Genomic DNA, 20,539 nt, shown 5'->3' with positions numbered 1-20,539 from the left:
AATGTAGAATGCAGCTCATTGCTTTGTTAATATGATATATTGCAGCAATTATATAATGCAATCTATTGACAATTGATGAGATAAAAGTGGAAGATTGTTACCTATTGCCTTAAAAGCTTCTTGATAGCTGATATGTTACTGTTGGTTAATAAGCTAAACTGGTTAAGAAAATAGTTTTAATGAAGAAATTTAGATCAACATCCAATTTTCATGTCAGATTTTTCAGTATATAAAAAAAATACAGCATGACATAGTAAAATACTGTGATGTATATACAAGGAATATTTATTATCTTTGTCATGTTTCAGCCCCCCCTTCTCCCATTCCTGTCCACTTTTCTTTTTGTTTTCATTTTACATTCATCTGGCAATATTTACTGCTTGTGAGAGGAATATATTATTTTTGACCTAGTAGTACTCTTGCAAATCATTCTATAAATACTTGAGGTTTTGCCTTATTGGCTTTTCTCTTTTTTTTTTTTTTTTGTCATGTGTGAATTTTCCACAAAGTAATTTATAACATGCATCTTCATACTTTTAATTTAAAAAAGTGCTCAATGAATTTAATGATTTTATTCTCTTTCTTGTTCATTAACAAGCAAAGGCACTGCTGTAAATAGTAAGAATGATTTAACTTTAGTTTTTTACATTTTAAAAGAGCTTTGCCTTTCTTCTTTATATTACAGTTGTATTATGTACTAAGCTCTTTGTCATGCCTTATAATAATGATTGTGAAGCTGTCATGTTTTTCATAGTATAAAGCAAATAGAAAAGAATAAGATTTTTCTTAATCCTTATTATTATTATTAGATCATCAAATGTGCTGTAGCATGTCAGTAACACGGTACAGTGCTGAATAATCCTCAGAGCTTTAGCTCTTCAAGAATATTATTGCTTTTTAATTATTATTATAATCAAGGGGGAAGCGCTAAACCCGGAGGATTATACAGCGCCTGGGGGGGGGATATGTGGAAGGCATTCAGGCTTAATTCGGGGAACTGGAGCACAGATCCAATTCCCTAAATCAAGAGCCCCTCACCAACATCAAGGAACCTTCCTTGAGGGGATTGCTTTTTAAATATGAACACTTCACAATAGATAAATTTTTTTCATTATTATTACAGCATACTGTAAAAGCACTAAATCTGTGGGTCGCTCAGCACTGATGAGGTGTCTAGCCCTAAGGGAGGAAGTAGAAACAATAATAATTGCTAATGAAAATCCTACACATTGATAGAGACGGCAGATTCTGGAAAGCTATAAATATCATTTCAATGTTCAGAAAAAGAATTAGATATAGACACAGCTTAAAGCATAGTTGAATTATTATATACAGATACTCCCCTACATACAAACATTCGTGTTGTGAACCTTCGATAATACAAACAATTTGCTCTGAAGCACAGATGTGAACAATGCACAGTAGGTTACTCTAGCGGCATCATTCATACGTGTGATTGTGCTCTCTCCACAAACTCAGTGTTATCTGTGATTATTATACCCCCAATATGTCTGGTGTAAAGCACAATAGCAGTGGTGATGCAGGTGTTAGTACTAAGAAGCACCAGGCCATCACAATAGAAACAAGTGGACATCATAAAGTAAGTAGAGCAAGGTGAAAAGATGGTGAATGTCGCCTGTTCACAAGTGTACAGTGTGTATATTTCCTATGTTCAGGTACAGTAGGGGCCCACTTATATGGCAGGTTAGGTTCCAGACTACCACCATAAAGTGGAATGCCCCCCTTCCCCCCCCCACTTATAAATTCATATAAATACTAGATAAGTTCACTAACATTTATTAATTTAGCAATAGAACTAGGCATTAAAAACAAAAAATAAAATACACATACAATGCACTCATTACTTATCTTTACAAATCTTTTGTCTTAATGTAGGGCGAGATGAGTAGTAGTATTGTAAGAAATCAAGTGTGGTATGTATGGTAGCCAGCTAGGCTACCATACCAGGCCACCCCACCCACACATAATATATTATGACATTTAAAGCATCCCAGAGCGATAACATGCATATACAGTTCACTTGTTACTTACCTTAAAATATTTGTAGTCTTAATGTAGGGTCAGAGGTGAGTAAACAAGATAAAATGAATAAAAGAGAGAGAATGAATGAATACACGAGAGGACAGACGCAGAGTTATGTAAACAAACCAGGCAAACGTGTCTGGTTTTCGTTCATATGTTTGTATTATACCATAATACAAAAACTTAACATTGTGTACAAGTTGTCTTCACATTGATACAGTACAATAAATAAAGAGCAACACTCCCATTCTCATGACACCATTTTTAGAAGAAATGACACTCTGAGTGAAGGCATACGAAAGGAATAATTTTCTACAGTTACGCTCAGTAATATTATAGTGCACACATTTTCTCTGATGCTGGACTAGTGAAAAATTCAATCTTGCCTTCACTCCTACAAGTCGCCTGGCTACCACATCTCGTATGTTAATTTATTCTACTGTGGGGTGTATTTACCATGTTTATATGTTACATAAAGTGTTTATTATATAATTTTGAAAAAATATCATAGGTGGACTAGCAAAATGTGTATATTAACATAATATACGACATTTAATGTGCCTCAGTAATTATTTTTGAGTATTATCATTATTAATGTGGCGTCTCAAGACATAAGACACTCTTAGTGATTTTAATGTGTACATGCATGCCAGCACAGTGTGTAAGTTTATTTAGGTACAGGTACACATAAGTGTAATTATCAGAGTATATATAAAATATGAAATAACTTTTAAAAATACTTGAAATTTTGTAAAGTTTCCAGACATAATGGAAGGACATGGTGCTCACAAGCTCATGGGGAATGTAAACCGGGTGGGGCATGGTGACTGTATTAGAAAGCCAGGTGGGGGGAGCTGTATAGCGAGTTTTGGTCATAATTTGGAATGTCCATATTAGTAGAACGCCGTAAATGGGGCCCTACTGTATATGTTTAAACTATGTATACTTCTAGGTTACTCGATGTTCATACATACATATACTACAATACTGTATACGTACATATGTTTGACTTACGAACTATGTAATGGACTTGCAAATGACTGCTCGGAACCAAACCTGTTTGTAAGTAGGAGAGTATCTGTAATTATAATCAAAGCTAAGTACAAAAACCAACAGGGTCAAACAGCGCTGTAGGGTAGGGTGTGTGAAAGGGGTTCGGGAGGAGGAATTTCACAGGCATGGGGCTCCATGGTTAGGCTTCTATTTTTTGTTTTCAAAAAAACGAGGGGTACGTGGAGGGGTAGCACCTACGAGGAATGAAAGGAATTGTATATCCCCCTCCATGCCCAATAGGGCCCTCAGTGCAGATGTGGCATGGAACCTGTGCCCTACCTTACCCTTCATGCCAATAAGCTGGCAATCCAGCATAGCAACCTCACGTCCACTTAGCCCCCTCGGTGGACAAAAGAGAGGGCGGTCAGAAGCCTGCCACAAGGCATATCTCCCTCAGTCACCACCTTCAAGAACTGACAGGCAGCCTCCAGACACACATCCATCACATGAAGGATACCCTAAGCTGCCCCCTGGGACTCCGAAGGGAGATCAGGACATCCCTAGATGATCCAGATTCCACAGCAAACGTCACCACTACCAAGGACCTCAATAGAATGGGACAGACGACGACATCCTTTCCCCAACCTAGGAGCTAGAATTTCAGAGGGGAGGACCTCGAAGGCCTAAAACAGAAAAGGAAGTAGAGGGGAGGGATAGTGGATGGGAAGGGAGGAATGGGGGTTTTAGGTTCGGTCGGAGGAAGAAGACCGAAAGCCTTTTTGCTGGGTCAAGGAGCCCCCCCTTGAAGAGGCCTTCAAGGAAAAACAAGGGGGAGGGACTGGGTCCCTTGAAGTTAAATTGTATTCCAAGGAATTAAGAGCTACCCTCTCCCCTTCCTTGGATCAAATTTAATTACCTCTTATTGCACTGTATGATCCATATGGGTTTAGTGCATCAAATGAATACTATAATAATGAGTTCCTTCACCATTCCCCCAGGTGCTATATGACTCCAATGGGTTAAGCACATCCCATAAATATAATACTGTAGGTCTCACATGTCAGGGTACAGAGGGAGGCAATCAGTTCATTTCTTCAATCAAGGACCCTTCTCCAGCATCAAGGTATTTGTCATGAAGCAAGACCTATTATAAGAGTATGAAGCATCATCATGAAACCCTCACCTGAGAAACTCAATATTACATTTATAAAGATTATATGGTACATGGAGAGTGGGGAAAGCATTAAACCCATAGGGATCACATAACACCCAAGAAATAGGAGGCATTCATGTTCTATCCCAGAAAAGAGCTTAAGTTTAGTTCCTTGGACCAAGAGCTCCCTTGATGCATGTGAGAATACAGAAAAATGTTGGATTACTATAATCAATCTCTGAATATGTAGGAATGACTACTTCCAGTTATTTAAATACAGTGGTCCCTCGTTTATCGTCATTAATCCATTCCTGGAAGTGCAACAATTATCGAAAAAGACTATTTTCGAATAAATTTTCCCCATAAGAAATAATGTAAATACAATTAATCCGTTCCTGACACCCAGAAGTATTAAAACAAAAATTTTTTTTTACATGAAATATACATGTAGAACATAAACAATACAATGGGACATGATGAATGAAACATTAACAGCATAACACTTACCTTTATTGGCGATTCTTCTTAGTGTATGGAAGACTGAAGGAGGAGAGAGATTTGATTAGTTACTGTTCGGAAGGGGAATCCCCTTCCATCAACGCCTCAGGTACCAAGTGCTTTTCTGGGGTTACTTCTCTTCTCTGTTTCTTAATGCCACTAGGACCAGCTTGAGAGTTACTGGAGTCCTGTCTCACAAAAAAAAGTGTCCAGAGAGTTCTGTTTCTGGTATCTTTAAATTATTATAATCAAAAAGAAGCGCTAAGCCACAAGGACTATACAGCTGGTATCTTTAAAACTTCCCTAAAATGGGCCAAGACTCTGTCACTATACAAGTTGCCGATATGGCTTGCAATATCCTTCTCAGGGTGATGTTTCTCCATAAATCTTTCCATCCTACCCCACATTTCAAAAATCTCCTTAATTTCTGAAGAAGGCACCTTCATCCATCTCTCTTCCTCCTCCTCTGCAGCAAGATTCTGAGCTGCGATCTGTTCCTGTTCCTGCTGAAGCTCTTGCAGCTCCTCAGTGGTTAGCTCTTCCTTGTGGTCCTCCACCAACTCTTCCACATCCTCCAAACTCACATCCAACCCCACAGAACTCCCCAATGCCACAATAGAGTTCACAACTGACATAGGCTCATCAGGGTCAGCCACAAACCCTTCAAAATCCCTCTTGTGGACACAATCTGGCCACAATTTTCTCCAAGCAGAGTTCAAAGTCCTGGTAGTCACTCCCTCCCAAGCCTTTCCTATAAGGCTTATGCAATGGAGGATACTGAAGTGCTCTTTCCAAAAATCTCTTAGGGTCAAGTGAGTGTCTGAGGTCACATTAAAGCACCTTTGAAACATTGCTTTGGTGTAGAGTTTTTCAAAGTTTGAAATGACCTGCTGGTCCATGGGCTGGAGGAGAGGAGTGGTATTCAGGGGCAAGAACTTTATTGTGATGAACCCAAACTCCTGCAGAATTAGGTCATCCAAGTTTGGAGGATGAGCAGGTGCATTGTCCATTACTAGGAGGCACTTGAGATCCAATTTCTTTTCCAGGAGGTAATTCTTCACACGGGCCAAACACTTCATTGAACCACTCGACGAAAATGTCCCTTGTGACCCATGCCTTACTATTAGATCTCCAAAACACACACAATTTACTCTTCATAACATTGTTTTCCCTGAACACTCTGGGATTTTCAGAATGGTACACTAGTAACGGCTTCACTTTGAAATCCCCACTAGCATTAGCACAGAACATGAGTGTCAGCCTGTCTTTCATAAGCTTGTGTCCTGGCAGTCCCTTTTCCTCCCGAGTAATGTAGGTCCTCTTTGGCATTTTCTTCCAAAAGAGGCCTGTTTCGTCACAATTAAACACTTGTTCAGGTTTCAGTCCTTCAGCCTCTATGTACTCCTTGAATTTACTTATGAATTTTGTAGCTACAATTTTGTCCAAACTGGCAGCCTCATCATGCCTTATCACACTGTGTATGCCACTATGCTTCTTAAATATCTCAAACCAACCTTTGCTGGCCTTAAATTCACAATTATCAGTACTCGTTGCAGGCAATTTCTTTACCAGATCGTCATGCAACTGCCTAGCCTTTTCACAAATAATCGACGTCATAAGAGTATCTCCTGTTAATTGTTTCTCGTTTATCCACACCAATAATAACTTCTCAACATCTTCTAGTACTGGTGATCTCATTTTTGTCAGCATATTTACCCCCTTTGCAACACCAGCTTCCTTGATTTCCTTTTTCTTTGCCACGATGAAAGATATGGTTGTACGGGATTTGTTATACATCCTGGCCAGTTCGGCCACACATATGCCACTTTCATATTGTTCAATGATGTTTTTCTTAAATTCAATCGTATTTCTCACTTTCTTTACCAAAGGCTTGGCACTAGGAGCTTTCTTTGGAGCCATAGTAGCTTATTTAGCACTTGCAAGCACTAAAATGAATGGAATATTATGAAATATTTCGTATGAACAAGTGAGGGGACCATCGCTCACTGGTAAACAATGGCACACTGGCTGGGAAGGGAGGCTGAGGCAGCTCAGAGCACGAGTACGCGTCCCAGACGAAGGACGATGAGCGAGTAAACCGACCATTTGCGAGCCAATGTTTGGACGAAAAGAACGCGACTTTTTCCGAAAAGGACGACTATCGAGCCAGACGATTATTGAGGGACCACTGTACTACAAACAATGAAAGTATGGCATTAAAGATAAACACATTTCCTAACTGGAGTAAGGCTTGGCTTCCTGGCGTTTTAGAATGGGGCACTTGCGAAAATGTAGATTAAGCTGCTGCTTTTGGGGATATCCTGAATCACACCACTTGCACTGATAAGGTCTTTCCCCTGTGTGAATTCTCTCATGAACAGTAAGGTGATCCTTCCTTCTAAAAGACTTATCACAGTAACAGCAGACATATTCACGTATAGATAAGTGTACTAAGAGGTGAGTTTTTAGATTTTTCTTGGCATTAAATTTTTGTCCACAAATGTGACAAATATGACCCTGATCTCTATGTCCACTCATATGAGAGAGAAGCTCCCTATCTCCCCAAAATTCCTTTGAGCAAATATCACATTTGTAGATCATATCATGTGTGTGTTCACGGTTTCTATGGTAATAGAATTGGTATGCTCTTTCTTTTCCTGTAAATATTTTCCCACAAAATTCACAGGTAAAATTTTCTGGATATTTTGTTCTTTTACTGAGTCCATTAGCTTTACTGTCACAAATGTTATCAGAAGAGCCTAAAGTATCCTGATAACTCAATAGTCCTATTATATTTTTCCTTACTGTTTCATTTTCTGGAATGACAGCTTCTTTTGTTTTTTCATTTCCTCCTGGTGTTGCACATACATCTACAGATTTGTTAATCATAGGCAAATCATCCACCAAAAGAGGATCCCTTTCCATCAAAAAATTATGAAGACTAACTTCTTCACTATCAAATTTCTTACCATTTTCATCTTCACATTTGACAATTATATCCTCAATTTCTTCCACATTTCTTCTCTCTTCTGTACTACCATCCTTTACTTTTAGTGACTGCTGATTAATTTGATCACTACTAGTAATAGCATCAGGTGTAATTTCTTCTGAGTGCCAGAATATAGCTCCCCCTGGACTGATAATGGTTCCACAACATAAGAAAGTGAATGGTCGCACCACTTCATTTCCTAGCCTCACTGACAATGTATCACCAGTGCTAACTTGAGCAGCATTACCTGAAATAAACAAAAATTAAGAAAAAAATTCTACCTAAGGAGTACTACATATGTTCTTGTTTCTGTTATCAAGTGTGAGATATGAGGGAGATGATTAAAAAAAAAGGTAACAACAATAATACAAAGGAAGTAAATCTGTGTCGAAGTTGAATCAAGACAGCATAAAAAAGCAAAATAAAAAATCTTGGTGATGCAGAACATGAAAATTATAAAAACATTGAAAGAAGAATATAAATATAAAAAAACAAGTAGTAACATGAAAAAAGGAAGTTAAAGTTATTAATATAATTTAATCTCAAAAGAGCCAATGACAATTTTGAATGACTAATGAAAAATGAGCTAATCTGCTGTAAAGAATTTATTGAGACAATATAGTAATAAAAAAACACTACAAGGACAGTCAAGAGCTCTTACAAAGAGTACTAAACATACATCAAAAGTAACTGCGAATTAAAATATCAATACATTGACTTGAACACACCGCAATAAGTGTGCAGAAATACAGAACTTGCCATCTACTGCCTTACCTGTAGCACAATTGTGACATGCTTCCAGCATGCTTACAAGTGACTGCAGATTTAGGGTAACAAATGATCCCATAATGTATCTTATGTACTGTACTATACTGCGTAGTGGTCATTTCAGGGTCAAGTGTCAAATAACCTTAATGCTTCATTGAGAAACAAATCACCATCCCAGCTGCAAGGATAAATGCACATGTTAATTTACACATGCAGTGCTTAATAAAGAATGTTAAAAATGCTTATATTTCAAAAACTACTGCATTCTAGTAATGAAACAACGATATTTTAACCCGTAAATGGTCCAAACATATATATACGTTCTTACTGCTAGCGCTCCAAACGTAGATCTACATTTTAATTTTCCTGCCTCCAAATTTGGCACGACTGGCCTGAGATACCTAGTCAGCATAGAATAGGTCTTAACACTCGGTGTGCACAGTATTAAAAAAAATCTAGGAGCACTTAGTACTTTGTGGGAAAACCAGTTCAACCGAGCGCCAGCTAGAGAAAACAGCATGGCAAACACCTGGGATTCACTGATGTCTTGTAGTATTAACACTCCCATGTTAAGAGGAAAGTGATGTTAACCCCGAGTTTAGTGGCTTTGAGGTGGATGTAGCCATAAGTGGTCGAGGAAATATCAAAAACCTTGATAATAACCCATATGCAACATTTGTGCAACACCCTTTCCGAATGTCTTATAACCTATGTCCTAAGTAAAGAGAAACAATTCTGGAATGTGTAATAAGTGTTCAGCTGGCTGGCTGGCTGGCTGGCTGGCTGGCTGGCTGGCTGGCTGGCTGGCTGGCTGGCTGGCTGGCTGGCTGGCTGGCTGGCAGGCTGGCTGGCTGGCTGGCCAACTGGCTGGCTCAATCTCCATCTGTCTGTCTGTATCTATTTCTGCCTGTTTATCTCTGTCTATCTGTCTCTATCTGTCTCACAGGTACACAAATACAATTATACATAGTGTAAATTACCTAGGATAACCCAAAAAATCCAGACAAAGTGCTATACCATTGTGCTTGTAGATATAATGCGTAAACATGACTGGCAAATACATACATATTTACACTTGCTTGGGAACCAAACGTGACAATGCAGTCATGTGTAATACCTGTTGGTTCACGAGTGGCTCTCTCTGAGACAGAGAGACAAGCAGAGAGACAGAAAGAGAGACAAGCAGACAGAGAGACAGATAAGCAGAGACAGAGATAAACAGAGAGCTAGATAGACAGATAGATGGAGAGCTAGACGGACAGATAGAGCTAGACACACAGACATACAGACAGAGAGCTTGACAGACAGACATGTTTATGTGTAACAGTGAAAACAAATAAAGTCAGGGCCATAGACGTTCATCAAATGTCACCACTGCACTGTCAGCAGTGGACTGACATTTGTCTTACATCATGCTTCAAGGGAAATTATTATTATTATTATTATTATTATTATATACTCCCGCATATCCAAAACATTGCTGGGACCTATAAATACTTTGTATATATTCCTAGACAATAATAAATGACCAAGGCAGGTGTAAATGTTCACCTGCCAGTGTGTTTGTCACAATTTGAGTACAATTTCAGTACCTAATACAGTGGAACCTCTACTTATGAGTGCATTCATATGCGAGTTTTTCCAGATACAAGCAGTCGCCCGGTCGATTTTTTGCTTCCAGACACGAGCAAAATTTCCAGATGCGAGTGGGCCTCAAGGGAGGTTCCTTGATGCTGGTGAGGGGCTCTTGCTCTTGATCTAGGGAACTGGATCTCAATTGTTTGTTGGACTATCTTATTGAAACTTGGACAATGTATGATGGAAAGATGCTTCTTAGCGTACACCAAAAATGAAAGAAATCAGACCATAAATAACGGAGTTCACTTGTCAGCCAATAGCCTCCCCTTAGCAGTATACAGTATTTTTGTATGGATTTTATGGTTGTATTTCATTTTTTTGGTCTCATTTGATGGAATGGAAGATATACTACAAAAACAGATATGATTTTGATTGGTTTCATGACAAAAAGTACCTTGACATTGAGCTCAAAGTAGCAGAAATGTTCGATTCTTTGGCGATGTTCAAGAGTAAACACATGACAATCACCATCCAATACTTGTCCAATTGGCACTGCCCCTCAACCTTCACATATTGGAAAGCTCTTCAACATGCTAGCAAAAGTGGGAGCAGACATCATGAGGTAGCAGTGGCAGACAACATGAAGTAGCAGTGGCCGACATCATGAAATAGCAGTGGCAAACGTCATGAGGTAGCAGTGGCACACAACATGAAGCAGCAGTGGCCGACATCATGAAATAGCAGTGGCAAACGTCATGAGGTAGCAGTGGCAGACAACATGAAGCAGCAGTAGCAGACAACATGAAGCAGCAGTTGCAGATAACATGAAGCAGCAGTGGCAGACATGAAGCAGCAGTGGCAGACATCATGAAACAGCAGTGGCAGACATCATGAGGTAGCAGTGGCAAACAACATGAAGCAACAGTGGCGAAGTGTAGCATTAAGAGTGTAGCACTTATAAGTCACTCTGTGTGACTTTTTTGGGTTATCCTGCTCCTGACTACACATGTAGTCAGGAGCAGGAATAGCCACTGTTTTGGCCCTATAAACCCCAACAACAACAATGGCCACTGTCACCACCACCAGCCATATATGTAATGACATGTATTTTATTCATTCTAGTGTATATATCATGTTTCTATGTTATTAATATTGTTTATTATATCATATTACATGAATCCAAATAGATAAATAATCTGTAGAGCTGATATTAGGGAAATTATTGAAGCATGAAATCACAAGAACTACTATAGTGTAATTATTAGAACATAAAAATTATATAAAATATAAAAACGAGAGAAAAAGGTATATTGGGAACACCTCTGCAAGCAGCAGGACTCGATGTTGCCGTCAGATGAGCATCCAATGCCAACTCTGCGGCTTCATATCTCGGTAAGTACTGACCCTAATTTTTTTTTTATCCTGTAACACTCAGAAAAATGCATTCTTTATTTAAAAAAAAAAAAAAAAAAAACGATTATTTTTTTCAAAATATTAGGAGCGCTGGGCAAGAGAATATATACATACATTTGGACCGTTTAAGGGTTAAAAATTATGCAGCAGTCACAGCACAGTACCATCTCATTACAAATGATTCCTCCACATAGACAACCCTATTCACTCACTGGCTCACTACCTTTATCCTTTCATATTTATTTCCAACTTCCTTAATACAGCCTCTCCTCACTTAACGATGGAGATAGGGACCTAAGACCCCGTCGGTAAACTAATTCATCGCTAAATGAGGAGTATACTATAATGGTAGTGGATTTGTGTCAACCATCTTTGATATTGTTTTAATGTCACCTTTACACCATTTATAACATTTCTGGTATAATTTTAAACATTTATACAGCGGGAACTTATATTGTAATAAAAAGAATTGAGGAAATCAGCTCTAATATACACTATTTAGGTAAAAATACTTGTCAGAGAGCCCGTTGTAAGTTCGAGGCATCAGTAAACAAGTCAGCCGCTAAGTGAGGAGAGGCAGTAATTATTTCCAATTACGTATATGTATACTTCGCTAATGAATTCTTGGATTATTTCCATCTTAGCAGCTTACTGTTCTCTAGTTTTTATCATATTCTACTCTGTCAGCTGTTACACTAGTATTTCATTGTAGCTCAAGTAACTTTCCACAAGTTTTTCTACATAAGATCTCTCACATATTTTCCTGATATCATACCCTGAAAATTTTCAACCTACCTGTACCTTTTTTTTTTTTTTTTTTTGGTAATACTACATGGTAATAAAAAAATTTGTTAAATAAATTAGTCCAAATCTATATTCTAACTTCAGACCCTTGCCCACCTGACTTTGCCAAACATACACTAGCCTGAATATGTTGATGGTGTCCACAAGCTCTGCTAACAAACTTTCTCAAGTCTATAAGAAAAGTTGTACTATATTAATTAAAAAAAATCTTATCACACATTTTCAAAGCTTAGCAGTGTTTTGCTTAGACAAGTGGCAGATAACTGCATAATAATATTTGTGAAAGGACTGTAAGTACCAGAGTGCACGTCAGAAGAAAGAGGGGCAAGTTTAGGATGCAGAGCGTAATTAGGAAGAGGGATGAAACCAAAATGTATAAATATAAACAATGAAACAATTGTCTTTAACAAAAAACAAACAAGCAACATTCATGGTTTTGATAGTATGTGTACTTTAAAAGAGAAGGGTTGACATAGTAAGCATTACAAGGTCCTAGGACTTTGACCACTTGATCAAGGTCCTACGACTGGAATGTTTTCTATGCCCTAGTGTTTGCTTACTTAGTCTTTTTAAACTACCTACCCCAGGATAACCCTAAGAGAGTTAATCAGTGGCTTGTTTCCAATGGAATCCTATGAAGATTTTATTCAGATTATTAACCCAGAGTTAGCAACACAGAATAACCCAACGGTCAGTGTGATCAGGATGCTTGGTTTAGTTACATTGGATCCTTTAATCTTCTCCCCAGGATGCAACCCACAACAATTGGCTAACACCTAAGAACTGTCTCTACTTACCGCTAGGTGAACAGGAAACAGTTTTGGAAATAAATGGTATAAAATACCGACACAATGGAAATATAAACACATATGCGGTATAATGTGATCCTTTATTGACAACATTTCGCCCACACAGTGGGCTTTTTCAAGTCACAAACAGATCTACCTGGGGTGGAAGGTACGCGAGTATTTATAGTCAGGTTCAGAATGCTGTGGTCAGGTGGTGAATGCTGCATCTGATGATTTACCGAGTGGGGTTATAGAGTCTAAAATCTTGGGTAGCTTGGAAGGGAGATTGGATAAGTATGTGAGTTGACCTTCTGCAGTGTTCCTCCATTCCTATGTTTTTATGTGGGATAGCGATGAAGAAGTTTCTTGGCAAGTGGTTCAGCTATGTTATAGAAGCCACTGTTCTGGTTGAAGTTGTTGGATATAGAGATAAGCGATGATTCTAGGATTCTTCGGTATTGAGTGTTGTCTTCTTTGGCGATAAGTCTCGAGTTTCTGTAGTTTATTAAATGGTTGTGTGAATGTAAACCCTCTGTGAAAATTTGTCTAGACTGCCTCCATGTGAGTTGCTTACTCTGTTGACACCGAGCTCCGAGGTCGGCACCTCAGCCTCACAAGTGGCTTACAGGACAGATTTCCACAAATGACTAATGTTGCAAGAAAATCTCGCCTGCATGCACGAATGAAGGGCTAACTTACTTAGTGTTAGAGAATCTATTCCGGTCTTCAACCTCCCGAAGCTTTAGCCCCTCTGTATTTCCCCTCAGAACCACGTGCAACCAGGAGCCTTAATTCCTGCAATATTCAGTCGTTATTAGTGACCTGCCTGCACCTCAGAAATCCCTGTGTTCAAGGGGGGGGGTGTATCCCCTAGTATAACTATACAGAAAGTGACACTAGCTTCTAAGGCTGACAAGAGATGCCGGTATGTACTGGTCATGGACTGCCTGCTTGCACAAAGGCCCACAATTCAACTCACTCGCAATTTCCCCCCAGAAACTGGCCAGAAGCTGAAAGAGAAAAGGGAGGTCTCGTCTTATTGTATGGGCCTGACGGAGGTCATCTACGGTACTTCGAGGTGCCTCCACCAGTTTTCCCCAGGTCTAGTATGTGAAGACACATGGGGGTGCCGCCTGCTGATCACGGCACTTGTGCTCCGACGGTGTCTGGTCTTAGAAGAAGGGCACTGAGGTCTCAAAACCCCATGCCCAGCATTCAAACTTGGGCTGTAAGTTCTCCCTGGCTAACATAACCTTGTGCTTGCCTATCCCCTCATGGAAGGTTCCTTGATGTTGGTGAGGGGCTCTTGATTTAGGGAATTGGATCTGTGCTCCAGTTCCCCAAATTAAGCCTGAATGCCTTCCACATCCCCCCTCCCCTGGGCGCTGCATAATCCTACGGGTTTAGCGCTTCCCCTTGACATTATCGGCCTATTACTACCTACGTTAAGGTCTTAGGTCTACATTATTATTATCTACAGTTGCCTCAATAATCCTAATATTAGTGTACTAACAGTATAAACTACCTACTTCTTCCCTGAAGGGTAAATCTATCAATTAAGATGTACCTTTCCAACCACCTTCGCCAACCCGGGTGTGTGTGTGTTTGGGTGGGTGTAAGGGCCACCCAACCCAGCCGTTCCATCTGCGACCTGATGGGATCTTTGTACGACGTATTGCTGTATAGTCCTTGTGGCTTAGCGCTTCTTTTTTGATTATAATAATAATGTACGACGTATTCAAATTCAAATTCAAACTTTATTCTCTATAAGTATTACAATGCTGAGTTTACTGAATTTGGTTATTGTGTGGTTTACATGTAGTAAAATAATAATTACAGAGTGTACCACTAGAACGCCTAGCATGGCTAGGCATTTCGGGCAGACTTATATTAAATCTTAGGTTTAAAATGTTACAAAATTATGAGATAAGTTGGTATTATGGCTTAGTGACTAAATACTAGTTGTGAGTTTAGCAATGTGAATGCTTTTGTTTTGGCACTATACATAGTTTCAGTATTGGAGTATCACAGGCCAACTTTTGACTAGTTAAGATTCATTATTTTGAGATTGAGATTGATATTTCTGTTTATGGTCAAATGGGTGAGTGAGTGTAAGTGTGAACCACCAGGTGGTATTCGTATTATTAGTTGACAGGGTGTATCAGGGAGATAAGATGTTTTCTGATGGTAGTTTTGAAGGTGATGAATGTGTCTGCATTTTTGGAATTTTCAGGTAGGGTGTTCCAGATTTTAGGGCCTTTGACATACATTGAATTTTTGTAAAGGTTTAGTCGGACACGGGGAATGTCATAGAGATGTTTGTGTCTAGTGTTGTGCCTGTGGGTTCTGTCACAACTATCAAGAAAGCGTTTTAGGTCAAGGTTAATATTGGAATTTAAGGTCCTGTAGATGTAGATTGCACAGTAGTAAGTGTGGATGTACTGAACAGGGAGTAAGTTTAGATCTATGAAGAGTGGGGGGGGGGGTGTTGCCAGGGATGGGATTTAGTGATTATTCTTACTGCGGCTTTTTGTTGGGTTATTATTGGCTTTAGGTGTGTTGCTGCAGTTGAATCCCAAGCGCAGATAGCATAGGTGAGGTATGGATATATAAGTGAATGGTATAGTGTGAGAAGGGCAGTTTGCGGCACGTAGTATCGTATCTTGGAGAGGATCCCAACCGTTTTGGATACTTTTTTGGTTATGTGTTGGATATGGGTGCTGAAGTTCAGGTTGTTGTCGAGGTATAGGCCTAGGAATTTGCGCTCATTATGCCTGGTAATTAGAGTGTTGTCGATCTTAATGTTAATTTGCGCATCTCCTGCTCTGCTACCAAACATAATGTAGTAGGTTTTGTCAACGTTAAGCGTAAGTTTATTGGCTGTCATCCAAGTCGATATTTTGATCAGCTCCTCATTAACAATGGTGTTGAGGGTTGCAAGATTAGGGTGAGAGATGACATAAGTCGTGTCGTCAGCAAAGAGAATGGGGTTCAGGTGTCGAGATACGTTTGGAAGATCATTGATGTATATGAGGAAGAGCAGGGGACCAAGGACACTTCCCTGCGGAACTCCAGTATCAAGTGGCTGTGTTGTTGATGCTGTGTCTTTAATGGTGACATACTGATACCTATTAGTAAGGTAAAATTTGAAATATGCAAGCGCATGGCCTCTTATACCATAATGGTCAAGTTTGTGGAGTAGGATGCCGTGGTCTACTGGAGTTTAACTGGAGAGAGTTCCGGGGGTCAACGCCCCCGCGGCCCGGTCTGTGACCAGGCCTCCTGGTGGATCAGAGCCTGATCAACCAGGCTGTTGCTGCTGGCTGCACGCAAACCAACGTACGAGCCACAGCCCGGCTGGTCAGGAACCGACTTTAGGTGCTTGTCCAGTGCCAGCTTGAAGACTGCCAGGGGTCTGTTGGTAATCCCCCTTATGTATGCTGGGAGGCAGTTGAACAGTCTCGGGCCCCTGACACTTATTGTATGGTCTCTTAACGTGCTAGTGACACCCCTGCTTTTCATTGGGGAGATGTTGCATCGTCTGCCAAGTCTTTTGCTTTTGTAGTGAGTGATTTTCGTGTGCAAGTTCGGTACTAGTCCCTCTAGGATTTTCCAGGTGTATATAATCATGTATCTCTCCCGCCTGCGTTCCAGGGAATACAGGTTCAGGAACCTCAAGCGCTCCCAGTAATTGAGGTGTTTTATCTCCGTTATGCGCGCCGTGAAGGTTCTCTGTACATTTTCTAGGTCAGCAATTTCACCTGCCTTGAAAGGTGCTGTTAGTGTGCAGCAATATTCCAGCCTAGATAGAACAAGTGACCTGAAGAGTGTAATCATGGGCTTGGCCTCCCTAGTTTTGAAGGTTCTCATTATCCATCCTGTCATTTTTCTAGCAGATGCGATTGATACAATGTTATGGTCCTTGAAGGTGAGATCCTCTGACATGATCACTCCCAGGTCTTTGACGTTGGTGTTTCGCTCTATTTTGTGGCCAGAATTTGTTTTGTACTCTGATGAAGATTTAATTTCCTCGTGTTTACCATATCTGAGTAATTGAAATTTCTCATCGTTGAACTTCATATTGTTTTCTGCAGCCCACTGAAAGATTCGGTTGATGTCCGCCTGGAGCCTTGCAGTGTCTGCAATGGAAGACACTGTCATGTAGATTTGGGTGTCATCTGCAAAGGAAGACACGGTGCTGTGGCTGACATCCTTGTCTATGTCGGATATGAGGATGAGGAACAAGATGGGAGCGAGTACTGTGCCTTGTGGAACAGAGCTTTTCACCGTAGCTGCCTCGGACTTTACTCTGTTGACGACTACTCTCTGTGTTCTGTTAGTGAGGAAATTATAGATCCATCGACCGACTTTTCCTGTTATCCCTTTAGCACGCATTTTGTGCGCTATTACGCCATGGTCACACTTGTCGAAGGCTTTTGCAAAGTCTGTATATATTACATCAGCATTCTTTTTATCTTCTAGTGCATTTAGGACCTTGTCGTAGTGATCCAATAGTTGAGACAGACAGGAGCGACCTGTTCTAAACCCATGTTGCCCTGGGTTGTGTAACTGATGGGTTTCTAGATGGGTGGTGATCTTGCTTCTTAGGACCCTTTCAAAGATTTTTATGATATGGGATGTTAGTGCTATTGGTCTGTAGTTCTTTGCTGTTGCTTTACTGCCCCCTTTGTGGAGTGGGGCTATGTCTGTTGTTTTTAGTAACTGTGGGACGACCCCCGTGTCCATGCTCCCTCTCCATAGGATGGAAAAGGCTCGTGATAGGGGCTTCTTGCAGTTCTTGATGAACACGGAGTTCCATGAGTCTGGCCCTGGGGCAGAGTGCATGGGCATGTCATTTATCGCCTGTTCAAAGTCATTTGGCGTCAGGATAACATCGGATAGGCTTGTGTTAACCAAATTTTGTGGCTCTCTCATAAAAAATTCGTTTTGATCTTCGACTCTCAGTCTGGTTAGCGGCTTGCTAAAAACTGAGTCATATTGGGACTTGAGTAGCTCACTCATTTCCTTGCTGTCATCTGTGTAGGACCCATCTTGTTTAAGTAGGGGCCCAATACTGGATGTTGTTCTCGACTTTGATTTGGCATAGGAGAAGAAATACTTTGGGTTTCTTTCGATTTCATTTATGGCTTTTAGTTCTTCCCGCGATTCCTGACTCCTATAAGATTCCTTTAGCTTGAGTTCGATGCTTGCCATTTCTCTGACCAGTGTCTCCCTACGCATTTCAGATATATTGACCTCTTTTAGCCGCTCTGTTATTCTTTTCCGTCGCCTGTAAAGGGAGCGCCTGTCTCTTTCTATTTTACATCTACTCTTCCTTTTTCTTAAAGGAATAAGCCTTGTGCATACATCGAGTGCCACAAAGTTAATCTGTTCTAGGCATACGTTGGGGTCTGTGTTGCTTAGTATATCTTCCCAGCTTATATCGGTTAGGACTTGGTTTACTTGGTCCCACTTTATGTTTTTGTTATTGAAGTTGAATTTGGTGAATGCTCCCTCGTGACTAGTCTCATTATGTCGGTCTGGGGCTCCACGCATACATGTCTGAACCTCAATTATGTTGTGATCTGAGTATATTGTTTTTGATATGGTGACATTTCTTATCAGATCATCATTGTTAGTGAAGATGAGGTCTAGTGTATTCTCCAGTCTAGTAGGCTCTATTATTTGCTGGTTTAAATTGAATTTTGTGCAGAGATTTAAAAGCTCGTGTGAGTGTGAGTTTTCATCAGAGCTGCCTCCTGGTGTTATTACTGCAACAATATTATTTGCTATATTCCTCCATTTTAGGTGCCTTAAGTTGAAATCCCCCAGGAGCAAGATGTTGGGTGCAGGAGCTGGAAGATTTTCCAGACAGTGGTCAATTTTTAACAGCTGTTCCTGGAATTGCTGGGATGTTGCATCCGGAGGCTTGTAGACTACCACAATGACTAGGTTTTGGTTCTCGACCTTTACTGCTAAAACTTCCACTACATCATTTGAGGCATTTAGCAGTTCTGTGCAAACAAGTGACTCTGCAATGTACAGGCCAACCCCCCCCCCTTTTGCCTGTTCACTCTGTCACATCTGTATAGGTTGTAACCTGGGATCCATATTTCGTTGTCCAAGTGATCCTTTATGTGGGTCTCAGTGAAAGCCGCGAACATTGCCTTTGCCTCTGCAAGCAGTTCTTTTTTATTTCTTCTATTGTCCATGGGGAAGTGGAAAAGAATCTTTCCTCCGTAAGCCATGCGTGTCGTATGAGGCGACTAAAATGCCGGGAGCAATGGGCTAGTAACCCCTTCTCCTGTATACATTTACTAAAAAAGAGAAGAAGAAAAACTTTATAAAACTGGGTTGTTTAAATGTGCGTGGATGTAGTGCAGATGACAAGAAACAGATGATTGCTGATGTTATGAATGAAAAGAAGTTGGATGTCCTGGCTCTAAGCGAAACAAAGCTGAAGGGGGTAGGAGAGTTTCAGTGGGGGGAAATAAATGGGATTAAATCTGGAGTATCTGAGAGAGTTAGAGCAAAGGAAGGGGTAGCAGTAATGTTAAATGATCAGTTATGGAAGGAGAAAAGAGAATATGAATGTGTAAATTCGAGAATTATGTGGATTAAAGTAAAGGTTGGAGGCGAGAAGTGGGTCATAATAAGCGTGTATGCACCTGGAGAAGAGAGGAATGCAGAGGAGAGAGAGAGATTTTGGGAGATGTTAAGTGAATGTATAGGAGCCTTTGAACCAAGTGAGAGAGTAATTGTGGTAGGGGACCTGAATGCTAAAGTAGGAGAAACTTTTAGAGAGGGTGTGGTAGGTAAGTTTGGGGTGCCAGGTGTAAATGATAATGGGAGCCCTTTGATTGAACTTTGTATAGAAAGGGGTTTAGTTATAGGTAATACATATTTTAAGAAAAAGAGGATAAATAAGTATACACGATATGATGTAGGGCGAAATGACAGTAGTTTGTTGGATTATGTATTAGTAGATAAAAGACTGTTGAGTAGACTTCAGGATGTACATGTTTATCGAGGGGCCACAGATATATCAGATCACTTTCTAGTTGTAGCTACACTGAGAGTAAAAGGTAGATGGGATACAAGGAGAATAGAAGCATCAGGGAAGAGAGAGGTGAAGGTTTATAAACTAAAAGAGGAGGCAGTTAGGGTAAGATATAAACAGCTATTGGAGGATAGATGGGCTAATGAGAGCATAGGCAATGGGGTCGAAGAGGAATGGGGTAGGTTTTAAAATGTAGTGTTAGAGTGTTCAGCAGAAGTTTGTGGTTACAGGAAAGTGGGTGCAGGAGGGAAGAGGAGCGATTGGTGGAATGATGATGTAAAGAGAGTAGTAAGGGAGAAAAAGTTAGCATATGAGAAGTTTTTACAAAGTAGAAGTGATGCAAGGAGGGAAGAGTATATGGAGAAAAAGAGAGAGGTTAAGAGAGTGGTGAAGCAATGTTAAAAGAGAGCAAATGAGAGAGTGGGTGAGCTGTTATCAACAAATTTTGTTGA

At 40.2% G+C, this 20,539-nt stretch overlaps 1 protein-coding gene across 4 annotated transcripts; it reads right to left on the bottom strand.

The window, feature by feature from the left end:
* Positions 1 to 429: 429 nt before the first annotated feature.
* On the bottom strand, positions 430 to 14,662 carry LOC128686641 (zinc finger protein 432). 4 transcript variants are annotated; one of them, XM_070080242.1, is made up of 4 exons: positions 14,595 to 14,662; positions 8,451 to 8,622; positions 7,657 to 7,923; positions 430 to 1,179 (listed from the first exon to the last, which is right to left on the bottom strand). In XM_070080242.1, exons 2-4 carry the CDS (start codon positions 8,521 to 8,523, stop codon positions 1,139 to 1,141), a joined length of 381 nt encoding a protein of 126 aa, XP_069936343.1. In that variant the 5' UTR covers positions 8,524 to 8,622; positions 14,595 to 14,662; the 3' UTR covers positions 430 to 1,138. The 4 variants fall into 4 exon arrangements, with proteins under 4 accessions (XP_069936343.1, XP_053629614.1, XP_053629615.1 ...); XM_053773639.2 differs by having other exon boundaries at positions 430 to 7,923; XM_053773640.2 differs by having other exon boundaries at positions 430 to 7,923; positions 14,557 to 14,629.
* Positions 14,663 to 20,539: the final 5,877 nt, after the last annotated feature.

The sequence above is a fragment of the Cherax quadricarinatus genome, unplaced genomic scaffold, assembly GCF_038502225.1.
Source record: "Cherax quadricarinatus isolate ZL_2023a unplaced genomic scaffold, ASM3850222v1 Contig245, whole genome shotgun sequence".
Lineage (NCBI taxonomy): Eukaryota > Metazoa > Arthropoda > Malacostraca > Decapoda > Parastacidae > Cherax > Cherax quadricarinatus.
The sequence above is the reverse complement of the archived record's forward strand: the minus strand, read 5'-3'. Positions and strand labels throughout refer to the sequence as shown.